The sequence below is a fragment of the Syngnathus floridae genome, chromosome 6 (genome assembly GCF_059516105.1).
Source record: "Syngnathus floridae isolate MCC-2025c chromosome 6, RoL_Sflo_1.0, whole genome shotgun sequence".
In the NCBI taxonomy this organism is placed as follows: Eukaryota; Metazoa; Chordata; class Actinopteri; order Syngnathiformes; family Syngnathidae; genus Syngnathus; species Syngnathus floridae.
In genome coordinates this window covers 16,643,256-16,671,225 of record NC_142418.1, presented here as the reverse complement: position 1 = coordinate 16,671,225, position 27,970 = coordinate 16,643,256, and the positions used below count along the sequence as shown (strand labels likewise).

General features: G+C 41.8%; 1 protein-coding gene across 5 annotated transcripts; it reads left to right on the top strand.

Moving 5' to 3' along the window:
* The first annotated feature begins 96 nt into the window (after positions 1-96).
* On the top strand, positions 97-27,624 carry api5 (apoptosis inhibitor 5). Of its 5 annotated transcripts, XR_015859113.1 has the most exons (25): positions 97-406; positions 1,089-1,250; positions 1,340-1,433; positions 1,554-1,619; positions 1,703-1,854; positions 1,925-2,131; positions 2,244-2,348; positions 2,431-2,520; positions 2,609-2,790; positions 2,860-2,953; positions 3,023-3,079; positions 3,183-3,268; positions 3,347-3,489; positions 5,548-5,598; positions 5,868-5,941; positions 10,636-10,696; positions 10,800-10,868; positions 12,192-12,260; positions 12,341-12,388; positions 12,670-12,768; positions 12,985-13,131; positions 15,470-15,492; positions 19,306-19,364; positions 26,089-26,123; positions 27,050-27,624. XR_015859113.1 is itself a non-coding variant. In XM_088379196.1 (14 exons), exons 1-14 carry the CDS (start codon positions 335-337, stop codon positions 4,249-4,251), a joined length of 1,590 nt encoding a protein of 529 aa, XP_088235322.1. In that variant the 5' UTR covers positions 97-334; the 3' UTR covers positions 4,252-4,803. The 5 variants fall into 5 exon arrangements, 1 of the variants encoding a protein (XP_088235322.1); XR_015859112.1 differs by having other exon boundaries at positions 12,192-12,388; XR_015859111.1 differs by having other exon boundaries at positions 10,800-10,909; positions 12,192-12,388.
* Positions 27,625-27,970: the final 346 nt, after the last annotated feature.

Below are 27,970 nucleotides of genomic sequence, written 5' to 3'. Positions count from 1 at the left end.
TGAGCGCCATAACTGCGCGGCACTTTCCGCTCATTTTTTAGTCACATGTGTCTTAATCCGCCTTGTGATTGGCTAAATGTGCACATGCGCCTCGTCATTACTTCCGTAGCCGCCTAGCTTAGCCCGCTCTCGTCCGCAGAACGTTGCAGGTATTGCAGACGACGAGTGTGGACTGATCATCGAAATTTCGCCTCCCTACTCCCATTTTGCGTACATAAAACAGCGGTGTAGCGCCACGACCCCTGTTAATCATTGATAAAAAGAATCGAGAGGGTATTTTTTTTGGTATTAGTTTTCATTTGAGCTGAGTGCCAGGCACATCGGACGCACGCTGATGGCGGTCACCATTGAGGATCTCTATCGAAGCTACGGGGTCCTTGCTGATGCCAAGGACGATGTCAGCCAGGTAAGGAAAATAGCAAAAACACGGTATTTGTGTTAAATTAGAATTCTAGCGAAAACGCTAAACTTTCATTTATATCTTTTATTGCTGGTTGTTAGCTTACGTAAGCTTGTGTTGTGAGTAGGGGGGGTGGGTGCTAAGCTAGCAGCTAGCATTGAGCCGACTGATGTTCTCTTGTCAATTCACAATAGAACGTTTTTTGAGGCATTTTTTATTTTTTCAAAACGCAATTGGAGCTTTGAAGTATTTATCCTTTCTAATATTGAACACAATTAATAGAGTAATAACAAGTTAGCGAGAATTTAAATGTTTTTATTTTACTCCGTTATATTAGTTTTACTCATTTTTCTTTCATCTTTATTAAACTCAATTCCTTCCCTCAGTCCTTTTTTCCTCCTTCCACCTCAGATTTGTTTTCCCCATGTCCCCTTTCCTTCCCTCAGACTTTATTGTTATGCAAACTTTTTTCTCTTTCTCAAAACTACTTTGTTTACCTTCTTTCTGTACCTGTCCTATACTGCTTTAAAATCCCCTTTCTTTGTTTTTGAGAGAAAAGGATTTGCCCCTATTCAGGATATAAGTAAAATACTACTTCAATATCAATCGACTGTTTTCTAATGAGCAAATCAATCAGTGACGACAATAACGTTGAACAAATGTGCTTCTTGTTCCTTGCATTTTGCAGCACAAAGACGCCTACCAAGTCATCCTGAATGGCGTGAAAGGCGGGCCCAAGGAGAAGCGCCTGGCGGCTCAATTCATCCCAAAGTTCTTCAGCAGCTTTCCGGAGTTTGCCGACGCGGCCATCAACGCCCAGCTGGATCTCTGCGAAGACGATGACGTGTCGGTAAGTGTGGCGACGACGCTCAGTGTCTCGAAATTTGAACCTCAGGCATTTCCAAGCGTCTCACAATCCGCTTGCTCACTATGGTCCAGATTCGACGACAGGCTATCAAGGAGCTTCCGCGGTTTGCAACCGGCGACAACATCCTCAAGGTGTCCGATATTCTCACCCAACTCCTCCAGACAGGTATTGGATTTATTGATAACAAAGTGGTACCTTGACTTGTGAGTGGGCAGCAATTACAATTTATTTACTCATCTTTACGGCATTGCGAAACAAAGTATAATATCTGCTTTCCTCTTTTAGATGACACCGCTGAGTTCAACCAAGTGAACGTTTCGCTGATTTCCATCTTCAAGATTGACGCGAAGGGTACGCGAGTGTGCTTTTCAGTACGTCTTTGCATTTTTTCGCCCTCCCGACTTACTTGATGAAGGACGTCGCGTGTCCCGCAGGCACCCTCGGCGGGCTCTTCTCGCAGATCCTTCAAGGGGAGGACATTGTGCGCGAGCGGGCCATTAAATTTCTCTCCACTAAGCTCAAGACCCTGCCCGAGGACGTCATGACGAAGGAGGTGGAGGAGTACGTCTTTGCCGAGACGAAGAAGGTTCGTCTTGTGTCTTTGTAAATTCAATTCGCTGTCGCTCTTGTTGACGATGCCCCCCGCTCGCTCGCAGGTGCTGGAGGACGTGACGGGCGAGGAGTTTGTGCTTCTGATGCGTTTGGTGTCGGGACTGCGCGTGCTGCAGACGGTGAGCGGGCGCCAGCAGCTGGTGGAGCTGGTGGTGGACCAGGCCTTCCTGGAGCAGGCGCTCAACCCGGCCGACCCCGACACGGTGGACCGCCTGCTTCAGTGCACACGCCAGGCACTGCCCCTCTTCTCCGTGAGTACACCAACATTTTTTTGTAGATTAAATAGAGCTTAGAGTTTCTGAAGCTGTTTATTTTTTGGGGGGGCAAAAGGTCACTCACTGTGTTCCATTCTTTCTCCTGTAGAAAAATGTTCATTCCACACGTTTTGTGACCTACTTTTGTGAACACGTCCTGCCCAACCTCAGCACGCTGACGACTCCTGTGGCCGAGCTCGACATTCAGCTCGAGGTCGGTATCTAGTTCCTCGATTTGTCGTTTTAAAAGTTTGAATGCGGCGACTCGATTGCCTTTGTCACGCCCGTGTGCGTAGGTCCTCAAACTGCTGGCAGAGATGAGTCCTTTCTGTGGTGACATGGAGAAGCTGGAGACCAACCTCAACATGCTTTTCACCAAGCTGCTGGTGGGCAAACACATCGGCACAAACTGGTGTCACTGCGGCTATGTTGACAGGGATTCATTTTGCACATTTCTTTTTTTTTTTTCCATAGGAGTACATGCCTCTGCCCCCGGAAGAGGTGGAGAACGGCGAGCAGCAAACCGGCGAGGAGCCCAAGCTGCAGTTTAGCTACGTGGAGTGTCTGCTCTTCAGCTTCCATCAGCTGGGCAAGAAGCTGCCCGACTTCCTCATTGACAAAGTGGACGCCGAGCGCCTCAAAGATTTCAAGATCAGGTGGGCGTCGCTCATCACACTGAGAAAATGTCACCTTTTGGGCGCCATCTGAAATCATCGGACTTGCAGGTTACAGTATTTCGCCAGAGGCCTGCAGGTTTACATCAGACAGCTGAGAGTGGCTCTGCAGGGCAAGACGGGAGAAGCGCTCAAGACGGACGAGGTGGACGCAGCGGTCGCTCGGAGTCTGTCGCCACGTCAGTGCTGACCGGGTCTTTATTTTTTTTTCCAGAATAAGATCAAAGTTGTGGCCCTGAAGATTACAAACAACATCAACGTCCTCATCAAGGTTGGTCGCAGTTTGACGAGGAACTCACCCAAATGTCCTATTTGTGTCCAGACATTAATTCTCAATTATTGGCCCCCAACTCAATTGTCTCTCTGCATCTCAGGATCTCTTCCACAACCCTCCATCATTCAAGAGTGCCGTTTCTCTGTCTTGGAAGCCAGTCCAGAAGACCGAGGCGGCAGCCGTGGCGTACGTTTTGACACGTCGCAACGAGTCTGAAATATCCTTCCTTGACTGACCGATCACTTCTCCGATCTCCGCCCGCAGTCTGAAGCGTCCGTCCAGCGACGACGCAGGCTCGGTCGCCAGCGTGAAGAAGCAGACGGCCCCGCAGCCTCGGCGGGACGCTCGGCAAATCTACAACCCACCCAGCGGCAAATACAGCGCCTCCCTAGGAAACTTAAACTACGGTGGGAATGCAAAAACACCACATTGACTTTTTAGTGGTAATCTACTGATATGTTGTTCTTGATTATTTTATGGACACTTTATGGCTGGCCATGATTCTATTTTGCAAAATTTGCGTACTGATGACCAGATTTGCTTTCGATCAAAACATAATTACCAACATTAAAAATGTCATAGCAGTTTGCAAAATGTTTGATACACAAAAATTTGAGTTGATTGGTCCAAAGCAGCTACACTATTTGAAGCGTGTATACTAATTGACAAATCAATAACAAATATATTTGCCAGTGGATCGTTTTGTGTCACACGGGAGCTTGAAGTGAATAAAAAACCTTGAAGGATTTTTTTTTTTAATTCATTAGTTCAATGAAGAACAAGAATGAAAGCATTTTTGAGTTTCAAATTTATCAGTTTAAAAGGTAAAAAAAATATTCAATCGTTGGTTTTCCTCAGGTATAGATTTAAATAAATCAAAATGAAGTAAAATACTCTTGGATCCTGATTTATAAATTTGAAATGAATCAAAATACAAATAAAAAACGCGGCTCTTAAATGATACTGAAAGTTTGCGTGCAGCATGTGCAGAAACACTCAACATAATTCAGAGCTCTTTTCAAATAATTTTGCATGATTTGTGTGGGCCGTTGCTAACGTTGTGGTTTCCACCGACAATGTTGCCTACAGAGCAGCGCGGCGGCTTCAGGGGCGGACGGGGACGGGGCTTCGGCACCAGAGGCAACAGAAGCCGAGGGCGGATCTACTAAGGCGGGTCACAAGGGGAGGGGGTGTGCTCGCTTGTCACTCATTGAACTGCATCACGCCGAAATCTTTACCGTCAATCTAAACGGACACCACTTTTGTCCCACTTCCATGTTTTAATAATTAGTTTCCATGTTTTTTTTTTTTTTTTTTTTAAAACTCCTCCTCTTCGCATCTTCCTCACAATGGACTTTTCTATCCAGACCAACTAGACGTCATCAAGAAGCCAAGGCCCGTAGCACTAGCTCCTCTCCCTTGTTTTTATCTATGACGTGTATTCTTGTGGAACAAAAAGACTGCAAAGTTGTGACACACAAGTAGTTTTGGTCCCGCTGGGAATTTTTTCAAAAGGAAAAAAAAAGAAGAAAAAAAAAGGGTTCTCATTTTGTCCTGCAAAGTAATGTTAGGGTGCATTTTTTTGTTACCTGTTTATTTAATCTTGTTTTCATTTTTTAAATTGTTGTTAGATGAGCTTCAGTATAAATTGGGCAATTATTAGAACTTTGTAAGAATTGACAATGTCGGATTTTTATCATAAACTTGTATGGAAGTATGAACGGTGGCTGTCATGTCTTCATGTACGATAAATGTACTGATCGTTTTTCTTTCCAGGAGTGCGGGTGGGTGGGTTACAAAGCAAACACGAAAAAAATGAATCCATAACTTCGCATGTCACTGCTGAAAGATTTCCTTAGTATCCAACCTCATGCTAATTCAATTTCACACCCAAAAAACTTCACATATTCTTAACCATTCCAATTCTGAAAAAAAAACAGTGGATTAAAAAATAATCAGAGGAAGCTCTGTTTATTTTAATTACCACTGTGCGCATGTTTTTTCTGTCTTGGGATTTAGTATAGAACAAAGAAACAAAAAAAAAAATTAAATGTTGTGACAGGCTCTCCCCTCTCGGGGGCGATGCAGACCAGGGTTTTCCCTCCTGCCAGAGCAACAACCAGTTCTATTTTTAGCCCCGTTGATCGTTTCAGGCTCCATTCTTTCTTTGTCTTGCATACAGAAAAAAAAAAGATAAACGTATGCTGCAATCATGTTGCCAAAAAAGCTCTAAAAATCAATGCAAATTATAATTAACACATTTTAATCCAAACACACAATCTGTGTCCGTGCACTGGATGTTATGTCATTATATTTTGAATGAAAAGCCCCGTGAGCATTACACCCATCTGTCTGATTTATTAATTATTATTATTTTTTAATTTTGTCTCAGCAATCTACTCAAACTGTCCATTTTCCGTGGTACGTTTAAGGTCCTCTTTGAACGTTGCTCTTTTGACCAGCAGGGGGCGGTAAGCAACCGTGGGAAAAGAACTCCAGTGATTGATCGTGACCAGGTATTTCCCAAAGCACGCGCGCGCGCACACATACACACACACACACACTGCAGAATTTAAAATAATCATGCAGTGATACAGGAAGAGGTGTGGGCGGACAGGGGATCAAAACTAGATGTGATATGATTTGGATCTGGAGTTTTCTTTTTCCATGCCTTTCTATTCCCATTGGAAGCAGAGTGTCTCCGTTTTCAGGCGTTCAAAAAAAAATGTAACCATTAAAAAAATCCTGAGTTAATTTTCTTTCTATTTTTGTCCCCCCCAATCAGATCCTTCCTATAACTCACACATCGGATCATCCGCTCCAATGGAAACGCAAGAAAGAAATTCCACCAACTGACAGGTAACTTCACTTCTCGCCTCTTACGACCCGCTTGGGTCCAATGGTGTTACCATGGCAACCACCCAAACCAAAGTAAATAAATCAATTCTTCTCCCAAAATGAGAATATAATATACCACAATGCAAAGTTTGGGTTGAAACTAAATGAAATGAAAAAAAAAATAATCTGCATAAAACATGTCTTGAAATAAACTAATTTTTTTCTTATTGTAAAACAAACATATTGAAAAAATAATAAAAATGAAAAAATATTAAAATTCAAAAAATAAACATTCAGTAGTGAACATAATTATAAAATAAATTCAATTAAAGAGAAAGGACTTCATATTTCTTGTTAATATAGAATGCCTGTCTTGATTAAAATATGAAAAGAAATGGAAGAAAACAAAAAATCAATTCTTTTTCGTCGCCGTCTGATTCTTGAGCCAGTCACGCAAAACCGTGTCCCCAAACGACCGATACGCCAGAACCGAATTCGCGTTGCTTCCAAAGTCACCCATCAAAATGCCTCCTCTTGAAGCCGCCATTGGAGCACGTCCGTTTGAGGTCTGTAAAAAGGCTATAAAAAGAATTAACTGCGTCAGCGATGCACTTTTTTTTTTCTCCTTTTGGCATCACCGAGAACAAACGCCATATTTATACCCCAGATAAGTTCGTTTTTTTTTTTTTTTTGGAACCACTGAAGTTTAAATGATCACATCCTTATCATTACTATTTTCTTTGGAACTCTCCTTGGTGCTGAACTATGTCCTAATATGAACTGTCACAGATATACGATGATATAAAACCACAAAATCTTTTCTTTTAAAGCAGAGTTCCTCACATACGCTTTCCCACCACTTCCTGCCCTACCAGTTTGTAATTGAGTAACATCTCGCCCACCAAATAAGAACTTAATCTCTTTTGTTTACATCAGCGGCTATACCACGCAATAGCTAGTTAGCTATGCCACCACTCCAAAAATGCACCCACGAGTGCTTCATTCTTAGCTGTCCATTTTCCAAGTCATATATTTGATTGACAGTTGACTAGGGCGGTGGTTTCAGTTGAGTGGTGTTTATTTTGAAGCCTCATTTTATACACTTGATCATTTCTCGATTTAAATTTCACAGCGTTGTTCACTCCAATTTTCTCGGTGTTGTATCAAATTCCAAATTTTCCCTTTCAGCCCGTTCTTCTTAATCTTAATATTTTTCCGTTTCCTTTTTTCTCCTCGTCCTCCTTCATAATATTCGCTTTCGAGTCGGTCTACCCAAATATAATAAGCACGTACTGTATCTGTATTTATGTATGTATGTATGGATATGCATGAAAAGCCACCCGCCCCCTCATGCGCAATGCTGGGAATAGTAACAGTGCGGCGAGGCAGCGCTAAATATAGCAGCCAGTGAGTGTTAACATGTCAACTTCAACGGGAGTGCGGAGGAGCGCTTGCTGCTGCACGTGTGTGTATGAGGTGTGTGTGTGTGTATATATAAACATAAACCCGCACATGAAGTTTGGCGATAAAAGTGAATCATCGCAAATATGCCAACAACACATGCCAAAGCGGTGACATCATGTTAAAGCAAGTGGCTGCCATCTAGGTGGAATTAAAATAAACAGAATGAGCACTTTACACACCTCTAAAATGTTCTATAAGAAATAAATTGATGGAAAAATATTTGATGACCAAAGCCTATTCGACTGCTCTTCTCACAAAAGATGCGATTTAAATGAGAAGTCGACCCCCGCATTTCCAATATTATGCACCCCACTCTCGTCCAAACGCTGCCTTCTGATTCATATTGTGTTTGGGGAATATAAATATAAATAAATATAAATCCACCCATTTTTATCCATCACAATTGTTCAGACTCAGGTAACGGCCAATCACGGCTCAGCTTGCAAACATCACCTAACCTGACTCAGAAAACAGATGAGCCATGATTGGGCGTAACCTGAGCAACCATGATGTCATTTTCAGTCCACAGCAAAATGGCCACCCCCCTAAAATGAACATTTTTAACTCGTCTTCCCATTTGACTTTTTCTGGTGAGGCGTCCAACGAATGACAGCTTTGTGTGGTTGAAATATTGAATTTCGACTCTTTTCCTCCAATCTGAACTTGTTTTTGGACCAGATTGTTTACACGTTATGTCACACCCAAAACATTTGTCATCTTGATAGCCATCTGCACTGTTCCATTGATGACGACTACATCAGAGTAGATGCACCATCTTGAGAAGGTGGTAGTGGTGGTGGTGGGCAAAGGAGGAGTAGGAAGGTCTATTTTTACCATGGCTTCATCTTGGAAATAGAATGCGGGCTAAAAAAAAAAAAAAAAAGCTCGGTTGGAGCTCCATTGAAGACGCTTGTGCAGCAAAGCGTGCGCTTATTTGATTGAAGGAGACTTTAAACATGCTCCCTACCCGTCCTAACTGAAGCGTGTTACGTAATGGAGCATGTGAATGTCAGGAGTGAGGGAGGAGGAGAAAAGAGGAGGAGGAGGAGAATGTCTTGCCTTCGTTTCTTTTTTTTTTTCCAATTGTGCACATCCCCCCTTGAATTTGCGTTTTCCATTGAAATTAACTGGAATAAAATCTCATTTGAAAATTGTATCATAAGGTCGATCTTAGGTTAAATTGAATTGAACGTAAAGGAACATTTCAAATCGAAATGACTCACATTTGAAATTCAATTTAAAATTACACATCAAATTAATAATTTTTTTATCAATGTTGAACTACTTTGAAAGGGTAATATCTAATCCCCCCCAATTTTTTTAGACAGTTTCCCCCAATAAAATAAAGGATTTATTTATTTATTTATTTTAAAAAAAATTAAATTGAAATTAAGAATACATTTTACTGTGTTTAAAATGAAATTAACATTCAAACCTAAGCCAACTTTCATTTGACAAAATACATTATTTTTAAAGATTAAATTAGTATGGCTCACTATTTGGCAAGTCCAAGTTGCCCCCCCAGAATCCTTTTGTTTTGTTTTTTTCTCCTCGCCAATTAGGATCTTGTTTGTTCAATTCATCATCCAACAATAATCCCGTTTAACTCGCTTAGGGGAAAAGCAGTATGGCAAAAATAAAGGGAGGGGGGGGCAAGTTCACACCCTTCTTTCTTTTTCCTTTTTTTTTTTCCTTTTTCCCTTCTACACACACATATCCCCAAACTCCTGGCAGGCGGGGAACACTGTGTACTCTACTCTTCACATGTCCACCGAGACGCCCCCCTCCATTCCTAAACACACACACACACACATCAGTGGAACACGCCTGACACTCCTGCGTTCATTCACAGTCTGCTCGCAAAACGTTGTGAATGGGTGAGTCTGGGAGTGATGAATGAAGGAGTGAGTGAATGAAGAAGCCAGCCCTCCTTCCTCTCAGTCTCAATGGGGCTTGTCCTTCCATTTCTTTTCTTCGTCTGGTCGTGCTAATAAACACATAAGGGAAGCAAACACGCACATTAGCATAGTGTGTGTGTGTTTTGCATTTGTGACAATAGTGTCCTCTGGAGATGCTTTATTGTGTGCAGCAGAGCTCCCAACCAAACATGTGATGCCATGGATTCTGCGTGTGAGTGTGTGTTGTGTGTGTGTGTGTGTGCTAAGTCTAAAAATAGCCCCACTATAGCTCTGCTCTTCCATTGACATCATTTAGGTAGGAGAGATGGAAAAATAAATAGCGGGGAAATCGGGATGTAGGGATACAGTGGGGTTCCTAAAAAAAAAATCTCATTTAGATATTTTTGGGGTGTATAGTGATTGTATTTTTTTTTGTCATTCATTTGTGACAGATTTAAAAAATAAAAAATCTGCAATTGCCACCAAGTGGAAATCTGTGAGGTCCAGTCTAGAAAAGAAAAGAAAACTAGAAAAAAACTGTTTTTTTTTCTCCCAGTGGATTAATTGCAATTGTTTTATTGTTAGCACTGGAAAGTGACACCCAAAATCGGTATAAGGTTCCGAAACTGGATGACGACAATTACTGGAAAGATGCGAGCCACCAACATGAGTGGGAAGCCACCAGCAGATGGGAAGGGACATTAGAACAAATTAAAAGGGCGTGTGCGTGCGTGCGTGTGTGTATTTCCGAGTGCTCTTCGTCACGCCCAACATCTCGCCGTGTGTCGTCAGCCTTGGCAGCCACGCCTGAGTGCTGCGTGACTTTCTCCAGTGACGTGCTTCTGTCGTACAAGAACCCCCCCACCCCCTCCCCCTACTCCTGGTGGGGGCTCTCCTCCATCTTGTCCTCCTTTTTAGGCCTCACATGATTGATCGCTGGTTCTTTCAGGCAACGACAATCAAGCATATTTATTTTTTTAATCTTCTCTCCAGCTTCCTCGCTAAAGGGCAAACCTGAACATTGAGAAATTTTCCAAAAATAAATCCAGTAGCCATTAAAAGGCAACAATTTTGGGCCTTTTAAAAACATTATCAAAAAATTTTGTTCAGGTCAGGTTTGAGGTACAAAGAAAATATGTGTCCATCCCAAAATGTTATTCTTAACCAGCCTGTTAGCTAACAAATGAATTTATTTTCCCTTTTTTGGGGGGGTTTAAGACACAGACCCTCAAGCCCAAAATGAAAATGGTATAATCCACGTTATCTATTCTTTGTCCTTCAGTTTCCGTTGTTGCCCATAGAGTAGCCTGCTCTCTAACAAAAACAAGTAAACATTTGTCCCATTTCTAACAGGTTATAGCGCCACCTATGGCTTCGAAGTCCGTTCTTCCTCACAACTTGAAGACTTCTTGAGGTGAGTCGTCAACACCAACCAGAATGGATACATCTTCCTCCGCTTGGTCCTCTAATGGAGTACCCACCAAACATATTCTCGTGTGTTTGTGTCACCTCGAAAGCTCCAAGTACCAAAAGGCGAGAATCGCAACCTCCCACGACACCAGAGCCTACGGTCCACCTCAATTCAAGTGGGTGATTCATAACTGCTAATTTTGTCCTGACGCCGCGTGTGAGTGAGTGTTTATCTTTTTCTGTCTCTCTTTGTCACTCTTTCCTTCACACTGGAATGTGGAAAAACACAAACGCACAGTGGCGGCGTGAAGCTGCGCCAAAAATACAAAATAAACAGCTTCAATCTGTGCTCATCCAGTGGCGCCTCGAGACGTCGGTGTCACGACTTGGATTTTCCAAGAGCCTTCATTTGGCTGTTTGTGATTTAAAAAAAGTCTTGAAGGCTTGTTCATTCTTTTTAATTAATTCATCAATTTAATTTATATTGTAATTTATCCATTTAGTTATTCAGTCTCCAATTAAAAGGTACAACAAAGAGAATTACATGTGTATTTAAAATGACCTCATAGCTTAAGCGGCTAAGTCTGCTAATGCTAATGCCTAGCGAAATGCTACCAAAAGGGGCGGAGCTAGATACTGGGCAGAATGTGGGTCGGTTGCTCACCTCACGAAAGTGAAAGACAAAAAAACAGCAACGTCTGTCTTGTTACAAAGAAAGATGTCCGCATTGTTCCCTTCATGGACACAGCTAAAACGACCTCGCACTGCGGTTCAGCACCACGGACAGCTCCCGCTCTGTCAATTCGTTATTAACCAGCCACTTCCTGGATGGCAAATCTGCTGGTGACGTCATAGCGCGGTGATAACCGCTGTTCTTTTTCTACCCTTCATCTTCTTCTCTTTGTTTGAATCATTCCGGATTTATTTTCAACCAAAGGTCCTGCGTGTAATGCCGTTTATATCATTGTTCCTCAACGTCAGGGGTCTTCAAGGTGTCCCCGTTCCCCTCCGCCTTAAGGTTAAACGGGGGGAACGGATTGTTGAACGTAGTCGGCCGGGAAGGCAGGACGATATTTTTAGACCAGCTCGAAAGAGAGCGAGGGAAAGAGACGCATGTAGACGTTTCCATTCTGACATTTTTGACCCGAAAGATAATTGTAGCGCCATCTGCTTGCATCCCGATGTGGAATCTCATTTGTTTGTACGTGTCCTTGTGTGTGTGTAGGATGATGATGGTGGTGGGCTATTTGGGTGATAAAACGTCACCCCAAAACACCCTGACCTTAAACGCTCCCTCCCTCTGTCTGTCTCTCTCTCTCTCTCTGCTTGTGAGCTGAATTAATTTGATACTATTTTTGAAAGTCAGTGTTTCTAAGGGATACCTAATGACGCAATGACGTCAATGCAGGTCAATAACACGCCGTCGGAGAGAAAGAGAGAGAGAGAGACTCATGACAGCTAGAGGGAAAAGAGAGAGAGTGCTGCTTTTTTTTTTTCAGCTCCACACAGAGACTGACATGGTGCCTCTCCAGCCCAGCCGTGGTGCCTTGTTTCTGGGTACAACGACTGTGAGCCCTCCATCCTCCATTCTCGCAGGGTTTCCATGAAAGCATGCGTCATTTTCTCATGTCTGGAAACGCACACACAGATTTCGGCATGCTTACTATACAGCCCATACCCGGAGCTTCATTTCTGGGTAAGACTTAGCTATGCCCCCCCCTCTCCTCCATCCCTCGCTAGATGTTATATTTCTATGCTTTTTCTCCTTCTCGTGTCCCATCTCTGTCTGCAAAGACACACATACGCACGAACAGTGAGGTAAATCGTGCTTCCCCCCCTCCCACCCCCCACCTCCTCACCTCCTGTTCTCTGATTTGGCGCGCTGCCTCGTATTTGTAACTCTGCCCCCCAACCACTTCCTCTCTCTATTCTACACCTCCAACATCATACCCCCCCCCCTACACACACCTCCATTAGGAATCAGGAATGCCGGCAAACATTTGGGTCTGGGAGTGAGCCAGGGAGACGAAGCATTGGCATCGGAGTGACCTGCCCCCTCCCAAAACAGTTTTAAGGGTAAGTGCTTCCATTTGTAGTCCAGAAAGTTTGACCATGTGTGTATTTCTTTATTTCTTTGGAGGACCCCCCCCCCCCCTTGACCCCCTTATTCCATCTCATCCGGGTAATTTCAAGACAAACTTGACGTGGTTGCCGAGTGGATTTAGGTGAACGTGTCGATCCGTCTTGGTGGTGGTGGTGGGGGGGCTAAGGGATCTTTGTGTGATTTTCCAGACACTCCACGAGAGAGAGAGAGAATCGAATGAGAGCGAGCGAGCGAGGACGCATGAGGCTGCAGTGATGCGTAGGAGTGTTGTTCACATGCCGGGGGATCCTCTGCCGCGCCGCTCGGCAACAACAAGCAGGGAACACACAAGGCAGGTTAGGAAAAAAAGCAATCTTGTAATCCATTTTTTGGGCTCTGACACCATTTGTCTCTTTAACACAACTTTATTGTGTCTTTACGCTTTGCTTGGGGAAAATGGGGAACTGTCGTAAGAAAAAGAAATAGATAAGCATTGCAAAAAGTCAGCAGTAAAGTGAGAAAGTCAACAGCAGCAGAAGAAGCAGCAGCAGGTTGCTGTGGAACATTGAGTACCGCGTGGGCTGGGCTGCACCACCCCTCTTGATTGTTTAGTCGGACGTAAGTTAGCGGATGGTTGAAAGAACATTATTACATCCATCAGGTCGACCAATTTGATTTTGATTGATTTCTGAAATGGCTCAAAGAGCATCATCCTCCACAACCGGTATTTGGGGTATTTTGTCCTGATTCGCTATTGAATTTCTAAGTCATTTTTGAATCAGTTGTTATTTTCTTCAGTTTTTGAATTGTAGTTAAAATATTGCTTTTAATATTTGCTGTTATTTTTTAAAAGCAAAATTTTGAATCTCTGGTATTGTATTGCCTGACTTTGTTTTTCTCGTCATATTTTGTTTTCACAAAGGCGCCTTTAATTTTTTTTTTATTCATGCAGGGTACATTTTTTATGCAAAGGCTGAAGAATGTGTTTGCATTCTGTGGGTGAAGTATTTACAATTTTTTTGTGTCAATATTTCTAAGATATTTTAAATTTAATATTCAATTTACTGTATTTTTCCTCATTTAGTTAATAGACTAGAATTTGTCTTTTTTCTTAAAAGCACAGTGGGGTTGAAATATTTTCCATTTTTTTCTAAGTTAATTTTTTTCATAATGTTTTTTACTTTGCTTTCATTTTCAAACGTGCTGTTATTCAAATAGAGAGGTTAAGCAATAATTATTTTTAAAATATATATATATTTATATTGCTGCCTAGTGTTTCATTCTGCCCACTCAAAAAAAAGTCAATGTACTCTGTAAAGTTTCCAATTATTTTCTTCTGTCAAGTTACTGGAGAAATCTCTCGGTCGAGTTTGTCGACACCATGCGGTCAACCTCTAGAACTGCACCTTTGCCCTCTGGGCCGCAAGTCCCATTGATAAGCCTGTACCCTGCTTGATTGAGGGCATTTTTTTCCTCCCCACCCCCCGAGGTGTCCTTCGTGTGTGTCCACGGTGACGTCACACACACTTATCCCATTGGTTCTTATTTTCCACCGGGGTGGGGGGGGGGGGGGGCATCAAAGGAAGGCAAGTAAGACTGACGTGTATTTTTCATGATGTGCGCGTGCGCGTCCACGCACCCTCGCCGTGTACAGTTGGCCCACAGGCAGGGCTAAAAATAGCACCAACCGATGCGACGGGCGCAGCCCTTTTGCTCCCCCCCCTTTGCCTTGCCTTTCCCTCTCCTCACTTTTTGTCAGAACCGCCTTTTCACTCATGTCCACTTTCGACCATTCCACTCGCCCCAAAAAGCGCCCACTAGTGCAATTCCACGCGTGTATCGCTTGCATTATATTGTTAAAAAGAACGTTGATTGCGCAGAGACAAAGGATAAATACAGTTTTATAGAAATAAATACTTCTGTTTTTTTCAAATCTTTAAGTAGAGCAAAATATCGTACGGTGCACGTGATATATTTTTTAGTCTTTTTTTTTTTTTTCCTACACACGCAGGAGGGCAGCAGCAAGCAGCATCTTTCCAAGCAGGCTCCACAGGGCGGAGGGAAAAAAAAAAAAGTGAGAGAATCTAAACGTGACGTCAATGCCTAGTAACTGACGCAGCCCTTCAGCCCCCCTCATCCTCACCCCCCTCTCAAAAAAAGAAAAACTGCTTTTTATTTATTTCTTTTTTTTTTTGCAGAGGGGTTGCTTCTAGTCTCGTCAGCAAGTCGAGCATTATTTGCTCGACTAGAAAGGAGAGGTTTTGTTTTTTTGTAGAAAAAAGAAAGGACTGTTCCACTTGTGGAGTAGCGTCGTGCCAGGTAGATTGCGCCTTCATCATCATCATCGTCATCCTCATCGGTATGGTGGATTTTTAGTGGAGAGTGGACGACAACAACAAAAAAAAAAAAACATCGCTGCATTGGTGCAACAAACAACGGCGGCTCTCGTGCACACTTGTGGAGGGCTGATTTGCATGTGGCTCCACGTAACATGCTTGTCTTCTGCTAAAAATAGCCTTATAGTTAGTTTTGCATGCTCTAAAACTAGCGATGCAAAAAAAAAAAAAAGCAAGGGGGGGGGGGCGGGGTGTGGGGAGGCGGGGTGTCAGTAAGGCGATCCCGGGGAAAACTTGCAGATGTTTTCTTCAGGGCTTGGGGGGGAAAATCTTGACCAATTGTGTTTTTGTTTCCTAGGAGGTGGACATGAACGCAGTCAGGTGAGTGACACCGATGTGCATGCTGTACCTTTTTTTGTTTTTCCTTTTCCCTCCTTTTTTTTACCTCTTCTGTGTCGACGCCGGAATGGCAACCGCGCACACTTCCTGCAGGCTTGGAATCCCCCCCCCCCCCCCCCTTCCACGCTGTAAGACACCCCCCCCCTCCCTTCCTCTTTGTCTGTTCTATCTCTATTCGATGTGTGTGTGAGACAGAAGGGGTGCGGGGGGTTCCCCGGTTTCTTATTTTGAAAGAGGAGGCGCACACACACATGCATGGAGTGGGGGGGGGGGGGGGCAGAGGAAGAAAAAGGAGCCGCAGAGAGTGAGAGAGGAGAGGGGAGACCCGGGAGCTGTCCAGCGTCAGTGGTGCTGATCGCACGCCAAGTGGCAGTAGTGAGCTTGTTTTCAACCTGAGTGTTTGTGGGGAGATTTTCTCCTGTGCAAAATATTAGGAACCCACTATTCAAAATATTTTCCATTTTTAATTCCTCATTTATTTGTTGTGCATAAATTTATCAGGGCGATGTGGGTGGGGCGTCAAATTTTCGCGCCAAACCAGCTTGAGTCCCGGTAGCTGTGGTTCTTCCTGCAGGTGACCAGCAGGGCGCGCAAGAGGGTTCTTGCGAGCCCTGCTATTTTCGCCAACCGAGTTCAGGGTGAATGAGCGCGCCAAGTGAATGGGGGGGGGGGTAATAGCGGCCCATTACCTTAACCCATTTCTTCCATACTACCCCCCCTCCCTTTTTTATGGTCATTCTGCATCAGGCAAAGCGCGTGGAAACTGAGTGGAAGGGCGGGTGGGGAGGAAATTGGGGTGAGGAGAAGAAGGGAGGGGGGGTGCACATCTCATCCCGCTCCGTCGTGACGTGGGTAGCGTGCGCGCTCGCTGGCTGCGTCAGGAGAGAGGCAGTCACTGTGCAGCCCAGACGGCAGGGGGGGAGAATCGTGACTGAGGGGCTTGCAAATGAAACGACCACCACCACCGGTACCATCATCATAAAAAAAAAAAAAAAAAATAGCCGGAGTCCAACCATGCCCAAAATGATGCCCAATATGAAGAAGCTTGTTGTGTGTGGTCTCACTAAAGGAAAGTTTACAAGGAGGGGAGGGGAGGCGCTTAAATGGGTTTATTTGGGAAAGGAAGCAGGTAAGTTTATTAACTTCTTCCCCCTCCTCTCTACACGAGCATTGTTTGGATGCTGCGTGGACACTTTGCATTGCGGCGTTTTGATTGGTTTAGCTCTCCCTCACCTCACCCCCCCCCCCCACTCCTAATTTAATTTGCATGTGTAAAAAAAAAAAAAAAGCTCCAGGAAATAGCACGATCCCTCTATCATTGATATTGATCACAAATTGGTTACCTCCCACCCCACCCGTCATTTCTTGTTTTTTTTCCTCTTTTTTTTTTATATCTTTCTTTTTTTTTTTCAAAAAGGGGGGTCCCTATGCGAGCGAGGCTGCGATTGGCTGATGACGATCTCGCCCGCGCACCAATCGCACGCCTTCCCTGCACTCTATTTATTGCCAGCAGTCTACAGCCCGGCTCCCTCCTCGCACGGAGCGGCTGCAGTAGCAGCAACAGCAGCACCAAAAAAAAAGCAGCAGCAGAAGCAGCAGCAGCATCAACAGCATCTCTTTCAGCTCTATTCAGAGGGAAGGGAGGAGAAAGGGGGATGCATGCATTTAGTGGCATGCAAATAGCTTCCAGTGGAGAGAAGGAGGAGAGAGGGAAAAGAACCACGGACAGCTCTCAAATTGCGGAGATTCCCCTCCCTGCTATTTCCATTTATGAGTGTGGTGGTTCGTGCGCGCGTGTGTGTGTGTGATGCCGATATAGCTGGAGATACACTCAAGTGGAGTGCAGGAGAGCGAGAGGGAGATTCACGGCAACAGAAGTCACGGAGGAGCACCCCAGCAAAAAAAAAAAAAAAGAAAAGAAAAAAAAGGAGGAAAAAACAACAACAAAGAAATTGCCCTTTGCGAATCTTTTTGCGGTCTGGGCTTGCTGTTCTGAGCTCTGCATCTGGGAAGCCCTTACCCCAAAAAGCATTCGCGGGGGGCGCACTCGCCGCCGCCAACATCGACGACACATCGGGAGGCTGGATTTCATCGCAGCCACTCGTGGAATTTCCCCTTACGCGCTCCTCGCTCGCTTTTTTTTCTTCCATTTTCTTCTGTTTTTTCCCTGTGTCGCGGTTTTCATTCTTTATGCTCTTGTCTTCATTTACTCGTCTTGTCTGCACTAAATTTGTACCCGTGCACCCTTTCGTCATCTAATTGTAGGCTTCAATTACACCCCCACTTTCCTTTCTCACACTTATTTTTTTTTTAAATTGCGCTTGACTTTTACTCCAACTCTTGCATGCTTCCCTGCATGTGCAAATGTTTTATTTTGTTGGTAGCTCGACAAAACACACCAACTTTGTGAGTCAAACACAAATGCACACTAAGTTCCCCTTAAAGTAACTTTGTTTGGACCTCCTTTAGCCCTCCTGTTATGTTGCGGGTCAAATAAAATATACTTAAAAAAAAAAGTACTCTTTTACCTTACATGTATTTTTAGTTGGTGACTATTCTGACTTATGACGCGCAACATGTTTTTGTATAAGAAGCAAACATAACAGGAGGGTTAAAAAAAAAAGGTTTGTGATCATAAGCCCACCCCCCTCTCAGTCGTGTTTTATGAATTGAACGCACCTCAAGCACCCCCCCCCCCTTCTACCCACACCCACCACACACACAAATACACGTGTGCACCCCCAGACCACCACCTGACCCATTCAAAAAAAGAGAAGTGCAACATTTCAATTGAACAATAATAAGCGCTTAATGGGCTCAAATGGCCCTTTTAACAACGAGGAGCACACGAACGCACCACTTCCTCCCACCGATCACGCGTGGCGTGCACAGACATAAACACAAAAGTCAGAGGAGCCGCGTGATTGGTTGCTCGGTGACGTCATCTGTCCCGTCAACGCACCATTATCATCAACAACATTTAGTGCGTGCGATGACGTGTCCAACAGAACAATACCACAAAAAAGCGTTTATTATAAAAAAAAATATGAAATGTTTTGATATTATGATCAGGGGAGACAGCAACATTATTGTTATTGGAAAAAAAAAGAAGACACAAGACAGACATAAAATTTATTGATAATGTGATATGATCAAGGCATACAGACAGCTTAAACCGCAGTCCATGATGAAAACACAGAATTTTTTTATTGATATGACATAATTATGATGAGAGCTGTTTTATAGGCTACACAACCCAACTTTATTTCTAGAGCACTGCAAAAGCAACCAGTTGCATACAAAGCGTTGTTCATAAAAGTAAAAATGAGACATGCAGTTAAAACAGTATGTTAATTATAGAAAAACAGTCAACAAAACAATAGAAATGTACTTTACAGTAACGTTTAAAAAAAGTCACGTGACAAGCATGCAGAAAGTTTACTAAGACACTGTTGACGGTTTAGGCGAGACTAAAAAATCCCAATGACGTAAAGAGCGCCTACGTCACCACTTGAAATGCATTGCATTAAAAAAAAAAATACACTAAAAAAACATGTGAGAATATGATACAGTAAAATGATGACATTCGAAGTTCTAACAACGGTCCCAAAAAACTTAATTCTCTCGTCCCACTTCTTGCAATACTTTGCTATAAAAAACACTCACGTCGAGAAAAAAAAAAAAACCTAAAGAGTTTTTGATGAGCCCCTTACAGAAAAGTGACGTCATAGGAAAACACACAGGAACTCCCACTTGCAAAAACTTCTCACTTCTCGTGTCTGTCCTGTCTCGCAGGTGAGGAGGAACTCCAAACCTGAAGACCAAGACCAGGAGGCCGATCTCGTCGTGCACAGGTGAGCCACCATGCTCGTGTTTGGGTGTGACGTCGTCGTCCACCATGAGAGAGGTGCGCAGACATTGACGTCATCACGAGTTTGTTTGCACCTCATCTGTACTTTGGAGATACATTTCAATCAAGTCAACTTATGTAGGAATATGTAGTTGCAATAAAATATTCATTAACTCATGTTGGTTGACAGCCGGAAACAAAATGGACGCTGCAAAACAAACGTGTGTGTGTGTGTGCTCGACACACGTTTATAATAAATATTAATTGAAAAAAAATAAAAGCACTTTGGCAGTCACGTGACTAATGTAAAGCTGTAACGATACGAAGTAAATTATAGTAAGTGAGCTGTTTTGGTGACACTTTAAATCGGGATTTATTCAGAAAACGACTGACTGAAATATACACAAATAGATTGGAATCAAATTAGGATGAGGAGGGACTCATTTTTGTCACAGTTATAAATGCAAAGTCACCTTCAGCATGTGTACACAACTACTATTCAATTTATTTTAAGAAGAGATTTAGTGGGGCAAATACTTGTAACATTTGTTAAAAATAAAGCAAAAAAAATTAGAAATTCTGGTAGTTTTTTCAACCAGAATCTGAAGATGAAACTCATTTCACAAGAAATATAAATTCCACCCACACTTGATTTGCTTTAATGGGCCAAATCTAAAATTTGAGCTTCACACTTGTGTGTTAAAAGTTGTGGAATTTCTTGTGCTAGCTGGAACAGATGTTAGGTGTCATGTCTCTAAGATCAGGCGCATTTTAAGACCAAATCTGTCAAATGGAAAACATTTAGATTGCTTTTGGCATACTTGGCTAATTTAGCGGATTCTGATTAGTGAGCATTAAGAGTTGATTTGTACCTTAATACCTTCGCATGTGGGCAAGGAGAGCATATGCACCGCTAACTGTTTATTGAATGAGACAAACAAAAACTACACAATGAGAACAATCGCACACTCACACATCTATGAATGAAAGCCAGCCACCCAAGCAAAAAGTGCAGCCAAAATCAAATTTGCCTCACACCACCCGCGCCACAACTTAGACCTGCTTTTAGCTGGTCTAAGGTCTCGTCTACTTTCTGTGACCAGATTTTTAGGTGTGTCGGGCGTGTAAAATAAATAAATAAAATAGAATAAAATATCACCCAGGTGCCACAAAAACCTATACAAAAACTTCTACCAGGCAACGGCTATTGTATTCTATACTTTTGCAAAAGAAAAAGAAGAAAAAAAAACGATTTGAATCCAGTATGTTAGCGGATTGGCTTGCGAGACACTCAAATACGGCGCTTATATCGTCACCACAAAAAGCTGATTAGTGCAAATTTCTCAGAGGTTAACTTGAGGTGATGCTAAAATGGTGACATACATTTATTTCTAATATGTTGCTCTTCAATTGTCGTTAGAACCCCTTTTAAATTTCTACAGGAAGATTAACTAGAGGATAATAGTAGTTTAACAACAAACAATCCTACAAAATAATATATTACTTTTATACATATTTTATACATACTTTTGTTAATTTTTTTGGGGGGAGCTGTGGAAAATCTTACTAAATCGTCTCTTAGAGGATAGACAGTATTTACACACACACAAAAAAAGAAATATTGCATATCTGGATTTATTCTTTTACACAAATGAGGCAGGAAAATGTACACACGTTTGAAATATTGCATGTGCAGCATAAAATTTAAATGTGTTGCTGATTTTAGCGCAAAAAATATGACTTCAAAAACGTTTTGTATTATGAAAGATATTTTGAGACACACACTTTTTTGTCGGACAGTGACGGTATGTGTGATTGTGAGGCACTTGTGTGTGCCGTTGAGATGACTTCACCTAAACACTTATTTTTATTTGTGACAATTACGCTACACGTTTATTTAATGATTTTATGATGACTGCAAAAATAGATTTTAGGCTGTTATACTTTTTTTTTGCTCTTTTATGAGTGTGTGTGTGTGTGTGTGTGTGTGTGTAGGATATAAGCCTCAGCTGTGTGACTTTTTTAGCATGTAAAACGTTTGATGGACATATCTTAAGCTGCTTGTACTGTTTTTTTTTATCAATAATCAGACACGACGTTTGATTGTCGATCAAGTTGTGTTGTTGTTTTTAGGTGTGCACATTGATTGACTCTGTTGTTGCTTTTAGGTGTGTACACTTCATTTCCTATAGACTTCTTCACATGTAAAAAAAAAATTGGGGGGGAATCGTATAAGGACTTTAACACCACATTATTTAATAAGTGGACTATTTTACAGCAGCTTGTATGTTGTGTTGATTTGGTTGTTACTTGCTTGTGTGTGCTGTACGGCCACTAAAAAATATTACTGATGATGACTGTAGTGTTTTTTTTTTTACAAGAATTTACCTCTAAATCATTCGAAATATTTGACCCCAATATTTGTCTGTCTGTATTGTACTGAGTATTATTTTTACACTCATTTCTGGGGACGTTTATTTGCTGGATAAGTTGCCTAATAGTGAATCTGAGACGTTCTAGTAAGAATTTAGTCGTAAAACGTATAGAAAATTTGGATGCTGTTTTGGATTAATAAGTTGACTATTTAAGTATTTATTAAAGTGTGTTGGATGTGTGCCTTTCGCTATTTGTTATGTGTGCACTGTAAGATTTAAATCTGGATGTTGACTGAAAACTTTTGGCGATGTCTGGATTTGAAAGTTGGGTATCTATTTTTTGTGAATGGCATAAATCCTTTATGGCGCCTTGTTGGTCATTTTGTAGCCGTGTGCTGGTTGGCGGTTCTGAAAATGGGAGGTGTGCGCACCTGTGGGCGTGATTACAATAGGGGACATTCTGAGCAGCTCATCTCATTCCATTTAAATGAACGGACAAGTATTTATTTATTTTTTTTGTGCTGTGAAATGGGCAAGTGGGGATTGCTACCAAAAACATGTTTGATCAACTTTTTGGGTCAGTTCCTTTTGGACCCTTCGCTGATCATTTCTCACCGTACAGTTTTTAGTGTACACAAAATTATCCTTGTTTCTTCAGTTTCTTGTTCATTTTAACTACCTGCTACAAGCAAAGGTTTGTCCAAACATAATAACAACAAAAAGAGCTCGCATGAGTTTAATTTTCAGACCAGATGCCATTTTCTTAATTTCCTTGATAATAACCAAAAGTCTCTCAAGGTCTGTGGGCAGTGTACTGCTAAAACAGCGCACATAGTTTTTAAAAGTAGTTTTAAAAAAAATGATGTAAGGATGAGGACGACGAGAGGCACGCGCACAGTGAAGAAGAAGAACAAAAATCCAAGCATTCACTCTCGTCTCGTCCAAAGTACAAGACGAAAAAAATCTAGCTATTATTACTAATTATACATCTTTAACCGGCACACAAAAAAATAACGTGGCTCTCCCCCCCTCTCGACATTCCTATGGAGGGACAGAGTGTGTGTGTGTGTCTGTAAGCTGTGTATTGTCACTCTTGGTCGTGACTTATACAACACTCTTCTTTTCCCTCTCCTCTCTCTCTTTCTGTCACCCTCGCTATTTATATTTTATATACGCCTGAGCGGGAGGCCTGCACACACACACACACACACACACGCACGAGGAGGAGCGAACTGTGCATTTGGTAACCTTTGCCTTTACGTTCCTTACCGTATGGCCATGGCCCTCAGAAACAGCCATGCCATATATGTGTACATATAACGTGCTGTGGATACTGACGTTAGCCATGGCCGCAATGTTGAGTAGATTATTAGTAGTATTAAAAATAAAAATGAAGTTTTAAACTTAGTGAACGACCCGGTGAGAAGGATGACTTTAGCTGTGGCTTTCCAGGTCCGACTCTCTTATTGTCTTCTATATTTTTAATTTTTTTAAATTCTTATTAAACTCATACAGTTAGATTGTTTTTTTTAGTGTATTTTATACTTTATATTCTCTATCTGTATTCCACTTCCTAATACTTCCACTTTGGCAATTTAATTATAGAAGTCATCAATACTACACAAAATTGCAATACACAGAAGCAACTGTACCATTCACATCATCCAGTGCGGTTCAGAATTAATATTTGTATGGGGGGAAAAAAAGTAAATCAAAATGTATTTTTGTTAGCTTCATTAACAATGATCATGGCAGACTTTGAATCGTGGATATAATTGTGCACTTTGAGTGCGTCTCGACTACATTGTGCGGTTAAGAGCGTTGTTGTAAAAGAGTGGGGGGAAATTTGGTAGCAAAAATATCAAGGAGAAGATTTTTATTGAAGGACCCCCAAAGAATAGCTAAAATGGCTGCTTCAAATCAAAATGGCTGACCTTGTATGCATATATTGTCACGAATGAGTGGAGCAGGGTGACCAAATGGAGCTTGGACCAGGGAAGGGAAGTGGGTAAACAAAGACACAGACTGGACAGAGAGGCAAACAGAAGTCCACTCTGATTGTGAGCCTCCACACAAGACCAGGGGGAAACTGGACGAGCAGGACAGGAACACAAGGTGCGGACACAGACAGGAGATGACAGAAGACACCGACCATCACAGCGACTAGCGCTTGGACCTACAACCGCCACCGGCTCCTATCCGCGACGCCATCGGTATCCACCCCAGCGGACCCGCGGCCGCCGTTGGACCTCATGCCAGCAGCAGCCGACCCCGCGTCTCCGACTGCAACATGCTTGGCTTCGCCTCCCAAATGCCGCTGATTGCGGTTGTTTCCCCGAATGCCGCCGATTGCGGTTCAGTTTCCCGGAATGCCGCCGATTGCGGTTCCGTTTCCCCGAATGCCGCCGATTGCGGTTCAGTCTCTATCCCGCCTGTGTCTGTGTTGGCCCACTTCCCTTCCCTTCAATCAACCCTGGTTCAAGCTGCATTTGGTCCACCTGCTCCACTCATTCGTGACATATATATAGTCATTAACTGTCACAAATGAAATCTGCAAAACAGCGGAGACCAGGTATCTACGATAGCGGGGGGTTTACTGTACTTGCTTGAAATTTGGGAGCAATCGGACATTATTTGTAGGGGTTACATTGGATTCCCCCCAAAAAATTCCAAAGAGCGTTCAATCAATAGCAATTCGTTTCATTCCCAAGCTGTGATGATGCAAACTGATATATTTTGTTACCCGGCTGTCGAGTATACATGATACAACAAAATGGCCACCAAAACAGCAAACGCTAGAGATTTTTTTTGTGGGTCTACTCGCAATAGACTTGTCAACCCAATTTTATGTTGCTAAGTGAAACTAGCAAATTAAAAAAGATGAAAACATAGATGGCATTTACATTAGGATTCAGCCAATTTAAATCAATAATTGTGTGTGTTACGAAAGACAGAAGGGAAACAAAAAAAAAAGACGTTCCTAATTCAGTGTTGAAGAGTCATGTCGGCCATCTTGTTGCGACAAGCCTAAGGGTTAAGTAGTTTTGATAAATCTATAAATGGATGCAAAGATGTTACCATGACATCACTTGACTTGCCCTTCACATGTTTATTTTTTTGTGCATGGTCAACTTCAAGCATGACTGCAGGGTCAAAGAGTTTTTGTAAAAATGGAAAATTCTCCTTTTCAAGGAATATAATTATACAATGTAAGAATTCCTAGAAAACTCAGATATATTATTTCCTTTGACAGTGAACATAGTTCCTGGAAAACTCCCGCATGCTAGATGTTGTAGAACCACACTTGTTTTATGAATTCAAGGTTTTACAGAGAAGAAGCTTTACAATTGAGATGCATTGATAACGTTTTTTCACTTCCCCCTTTCTCACATTCATCTAAACAAACACATTTTGATTTATTCTGCTGTACACGAGGCTTACAAAAATGTATTTCTACTTGACAAAAAAAAAGTATCAAATATTTGTGTTTTTTTTGTTGCTGTGTTTGTGTTATTTTTATATTTTGAGATGATTCACAGTAAATCTCTTATAGTAACTAAATGAAAAACAGGAAACTACATTTTGTATTGGTAAAATATCAGAAAGCTGTTTTTTGTTCACACTGGGAGATGTTTCTAATATTTTGGCTACTTTATGTAGTGCCACAAATAAAATAGGTGTGGAATTCAAACTACAGGTAAAGATTTTTTTTAATCTTAACCAATAATAATAATGGCCACCATTATTTTCCACTCCTTTCTTAACCCTCTTGGACATGAAGCTCACCACAAGTGTGACTTTACATGGTGTGTGTGAGAATATTTATCCGAGTTGGTGTGTGCTACTTTCTTTGGTACTAACGGACGTGAATGTGTGTGTGTCAGTTATTTTAATATACTGTTATTTCATTTTTTTTTTAAGTGCATTGTGTCCTTTACCATATGTTGCAGAAAGATCTTGAGTATTGGGATGAAGCTCACCCCACACACACATACACTCAGGTGAATGCCTTTATGATCTCGTATATAAAATCACTGATAATAATAATCGTGGAGTTGCGTCACACACACATGCTCAAAAAAATATTTTTATTTGACAGGAAATGGGTGGATATTTAAATGATTTAATTTGTAAAAAAAATAAAATATGTGTAGGAAAAAAAAAACACACACACATCCTATACGACAACTTAACAATGTTTCATACATGTGGATAAAAATAGTTGAAATAAAATAATTGATTGGAAGAGTTTTTTGTAAATATTTTGTTTGACGTTTCCCAACTTCTCTCTCTTTCTCTTTGTGTGTGTGTGTGTGTGTGTGTGTGTGTGTGTGTGTGTGTGTGCACGCTCAGATGACATACAGACGTCCACCTGACACCCAGAGTAGGTAAGTTATGCCCCATAATCTTCTTATTTCATGTAAAAATGTGATATTCCTGTCCGAGGAGTGTATGTTGAGTACGCCCGGCAGTTGTATGTCTTTGTCGTCACTTTGCACCCGTTTGTCGTACTTTGAAAGAGAATATTACAAGCTTGACGTCGTTGTTGGCTTAAAATGTTATGATGAAGATGATGATGTCAAAAAAAAAAGACACGCTCACACTTGCTGTGTGTCTATGTGTCGCTGTCCACTTCGGTGGTGCTGAAACGAGAGTGTCTCAAACCAGCTAAAAAAAAAAAGCAAAGATGGGTTAAAATGGCTCAAAACGTATTCCTAAAGTTATCATTAGATTAGATACATGTATTATATATTTTTTAATTTTTATGTTCACTTTATTATATCTTTTTTTTATTTTTTAAAAAGTATCACATCTTAATTTAAGTTGCTCTGTACAGTATACACACTAAAAGGTAAGGAGAATTTGTGACGTACTCCACGAATACATTATATTTTTAATGTATGGGCACGTGTGTGTTTGAGTCTGATAGTTTAAAAAGTAAATCTGAGAGATGTTTGGTTTCGAATTGTGTGGGTCACACTAAGAGGTGTTGCTAATAATATGACCCTATTCTGCCCTGTATAGCTCAATACAGTCAAGTTATAACAAACATCTGAGTGTGGTCATCATTTTAAATGCTCTCAGGGAGTGTCAATCGAAGGGGGTGTACCTAATCTAGTGACTTGTGACTGTTTCGTGAGAAGGGGCTGGAAAAAATAAACAGAGTCTGTGTGTGCATGTGTGAGTGACCGAGCTAAAGGAAACACAAAAACTTTGAATTAAGATAGTTATTGTTAGAAGATAAACTGCTTAAAAAGTCAGTATCCAAAGTTTTCCTAGTATTGAATTTCCACTTTTTCTGTCCTGTTTACAGCCTTTAGGACGAACCACGTGTCAAGGAGGATACTTAAAAATAATGTAAACCAAATTGTATTTGTATTTTGTGTGTGTGTAAGAGTGTGAGTGTGTTATATTCTTTCCATTTTCATATGTACTGCACATTGTGTGTAAAAGTTGCAATGTTATAAAGATGACGTCACGAGTAATAGACATAATGTGGCATAACTTTATCCACTGTATGTGTGTGTGTTGAGCTTTGGTCTCGTGCACGCGCATCGGCTGGCACTTGTGATGCGTTTTGCGAGCTGACGCGCACGCACGCTGGCCGTGCGAGAACATTTTTGTAGTCTTGGATGTTTGCAGACTACGTGGCAGGTTTCACGTGACGTCGTCACAGCGCATTTCGTGCCCATTTTACGTTTAGTTTTTGCGCGTGCGTGCTTGTGTGCGCGTGCCAGAAGTAATGGTATGGCGACTGCACTTGTGTGTCTGCGTGAGTAATGGGTGAGAAATTGTGCAGAGGATGTGGACACGTGCATGAACACCACGTGTATATATATATATATATGTTTTTTAAAATAACATGTAAAATAAAATATATAGACAAACGGACTGTCCCTGTGTTGTTTATTGAACTAAACTCATATACGACTGGCATGATGGGGGATAGGGGCGAAAGTCTCGCGAGAGTGGGATCAGCTGGCAAAAAGTGTTGCTGGGATTTGTAGTTTTTCTTTTCAACCGAGAGAGAGCCTTTTGCCATGATGTTGCTATGGATGGATGGATGGATGAATGAATGAATGAATGACTGAATGAATGGATGGCTGAATGAATGAATGGATGATGGATGGATGGATGGATGGATGATGAATGAATGAATGAATGAATGGATGATTGATTATGGAGGGATGAGGGAGGGATAGATAGATAGATAGATAGATAGATAGATAGATAG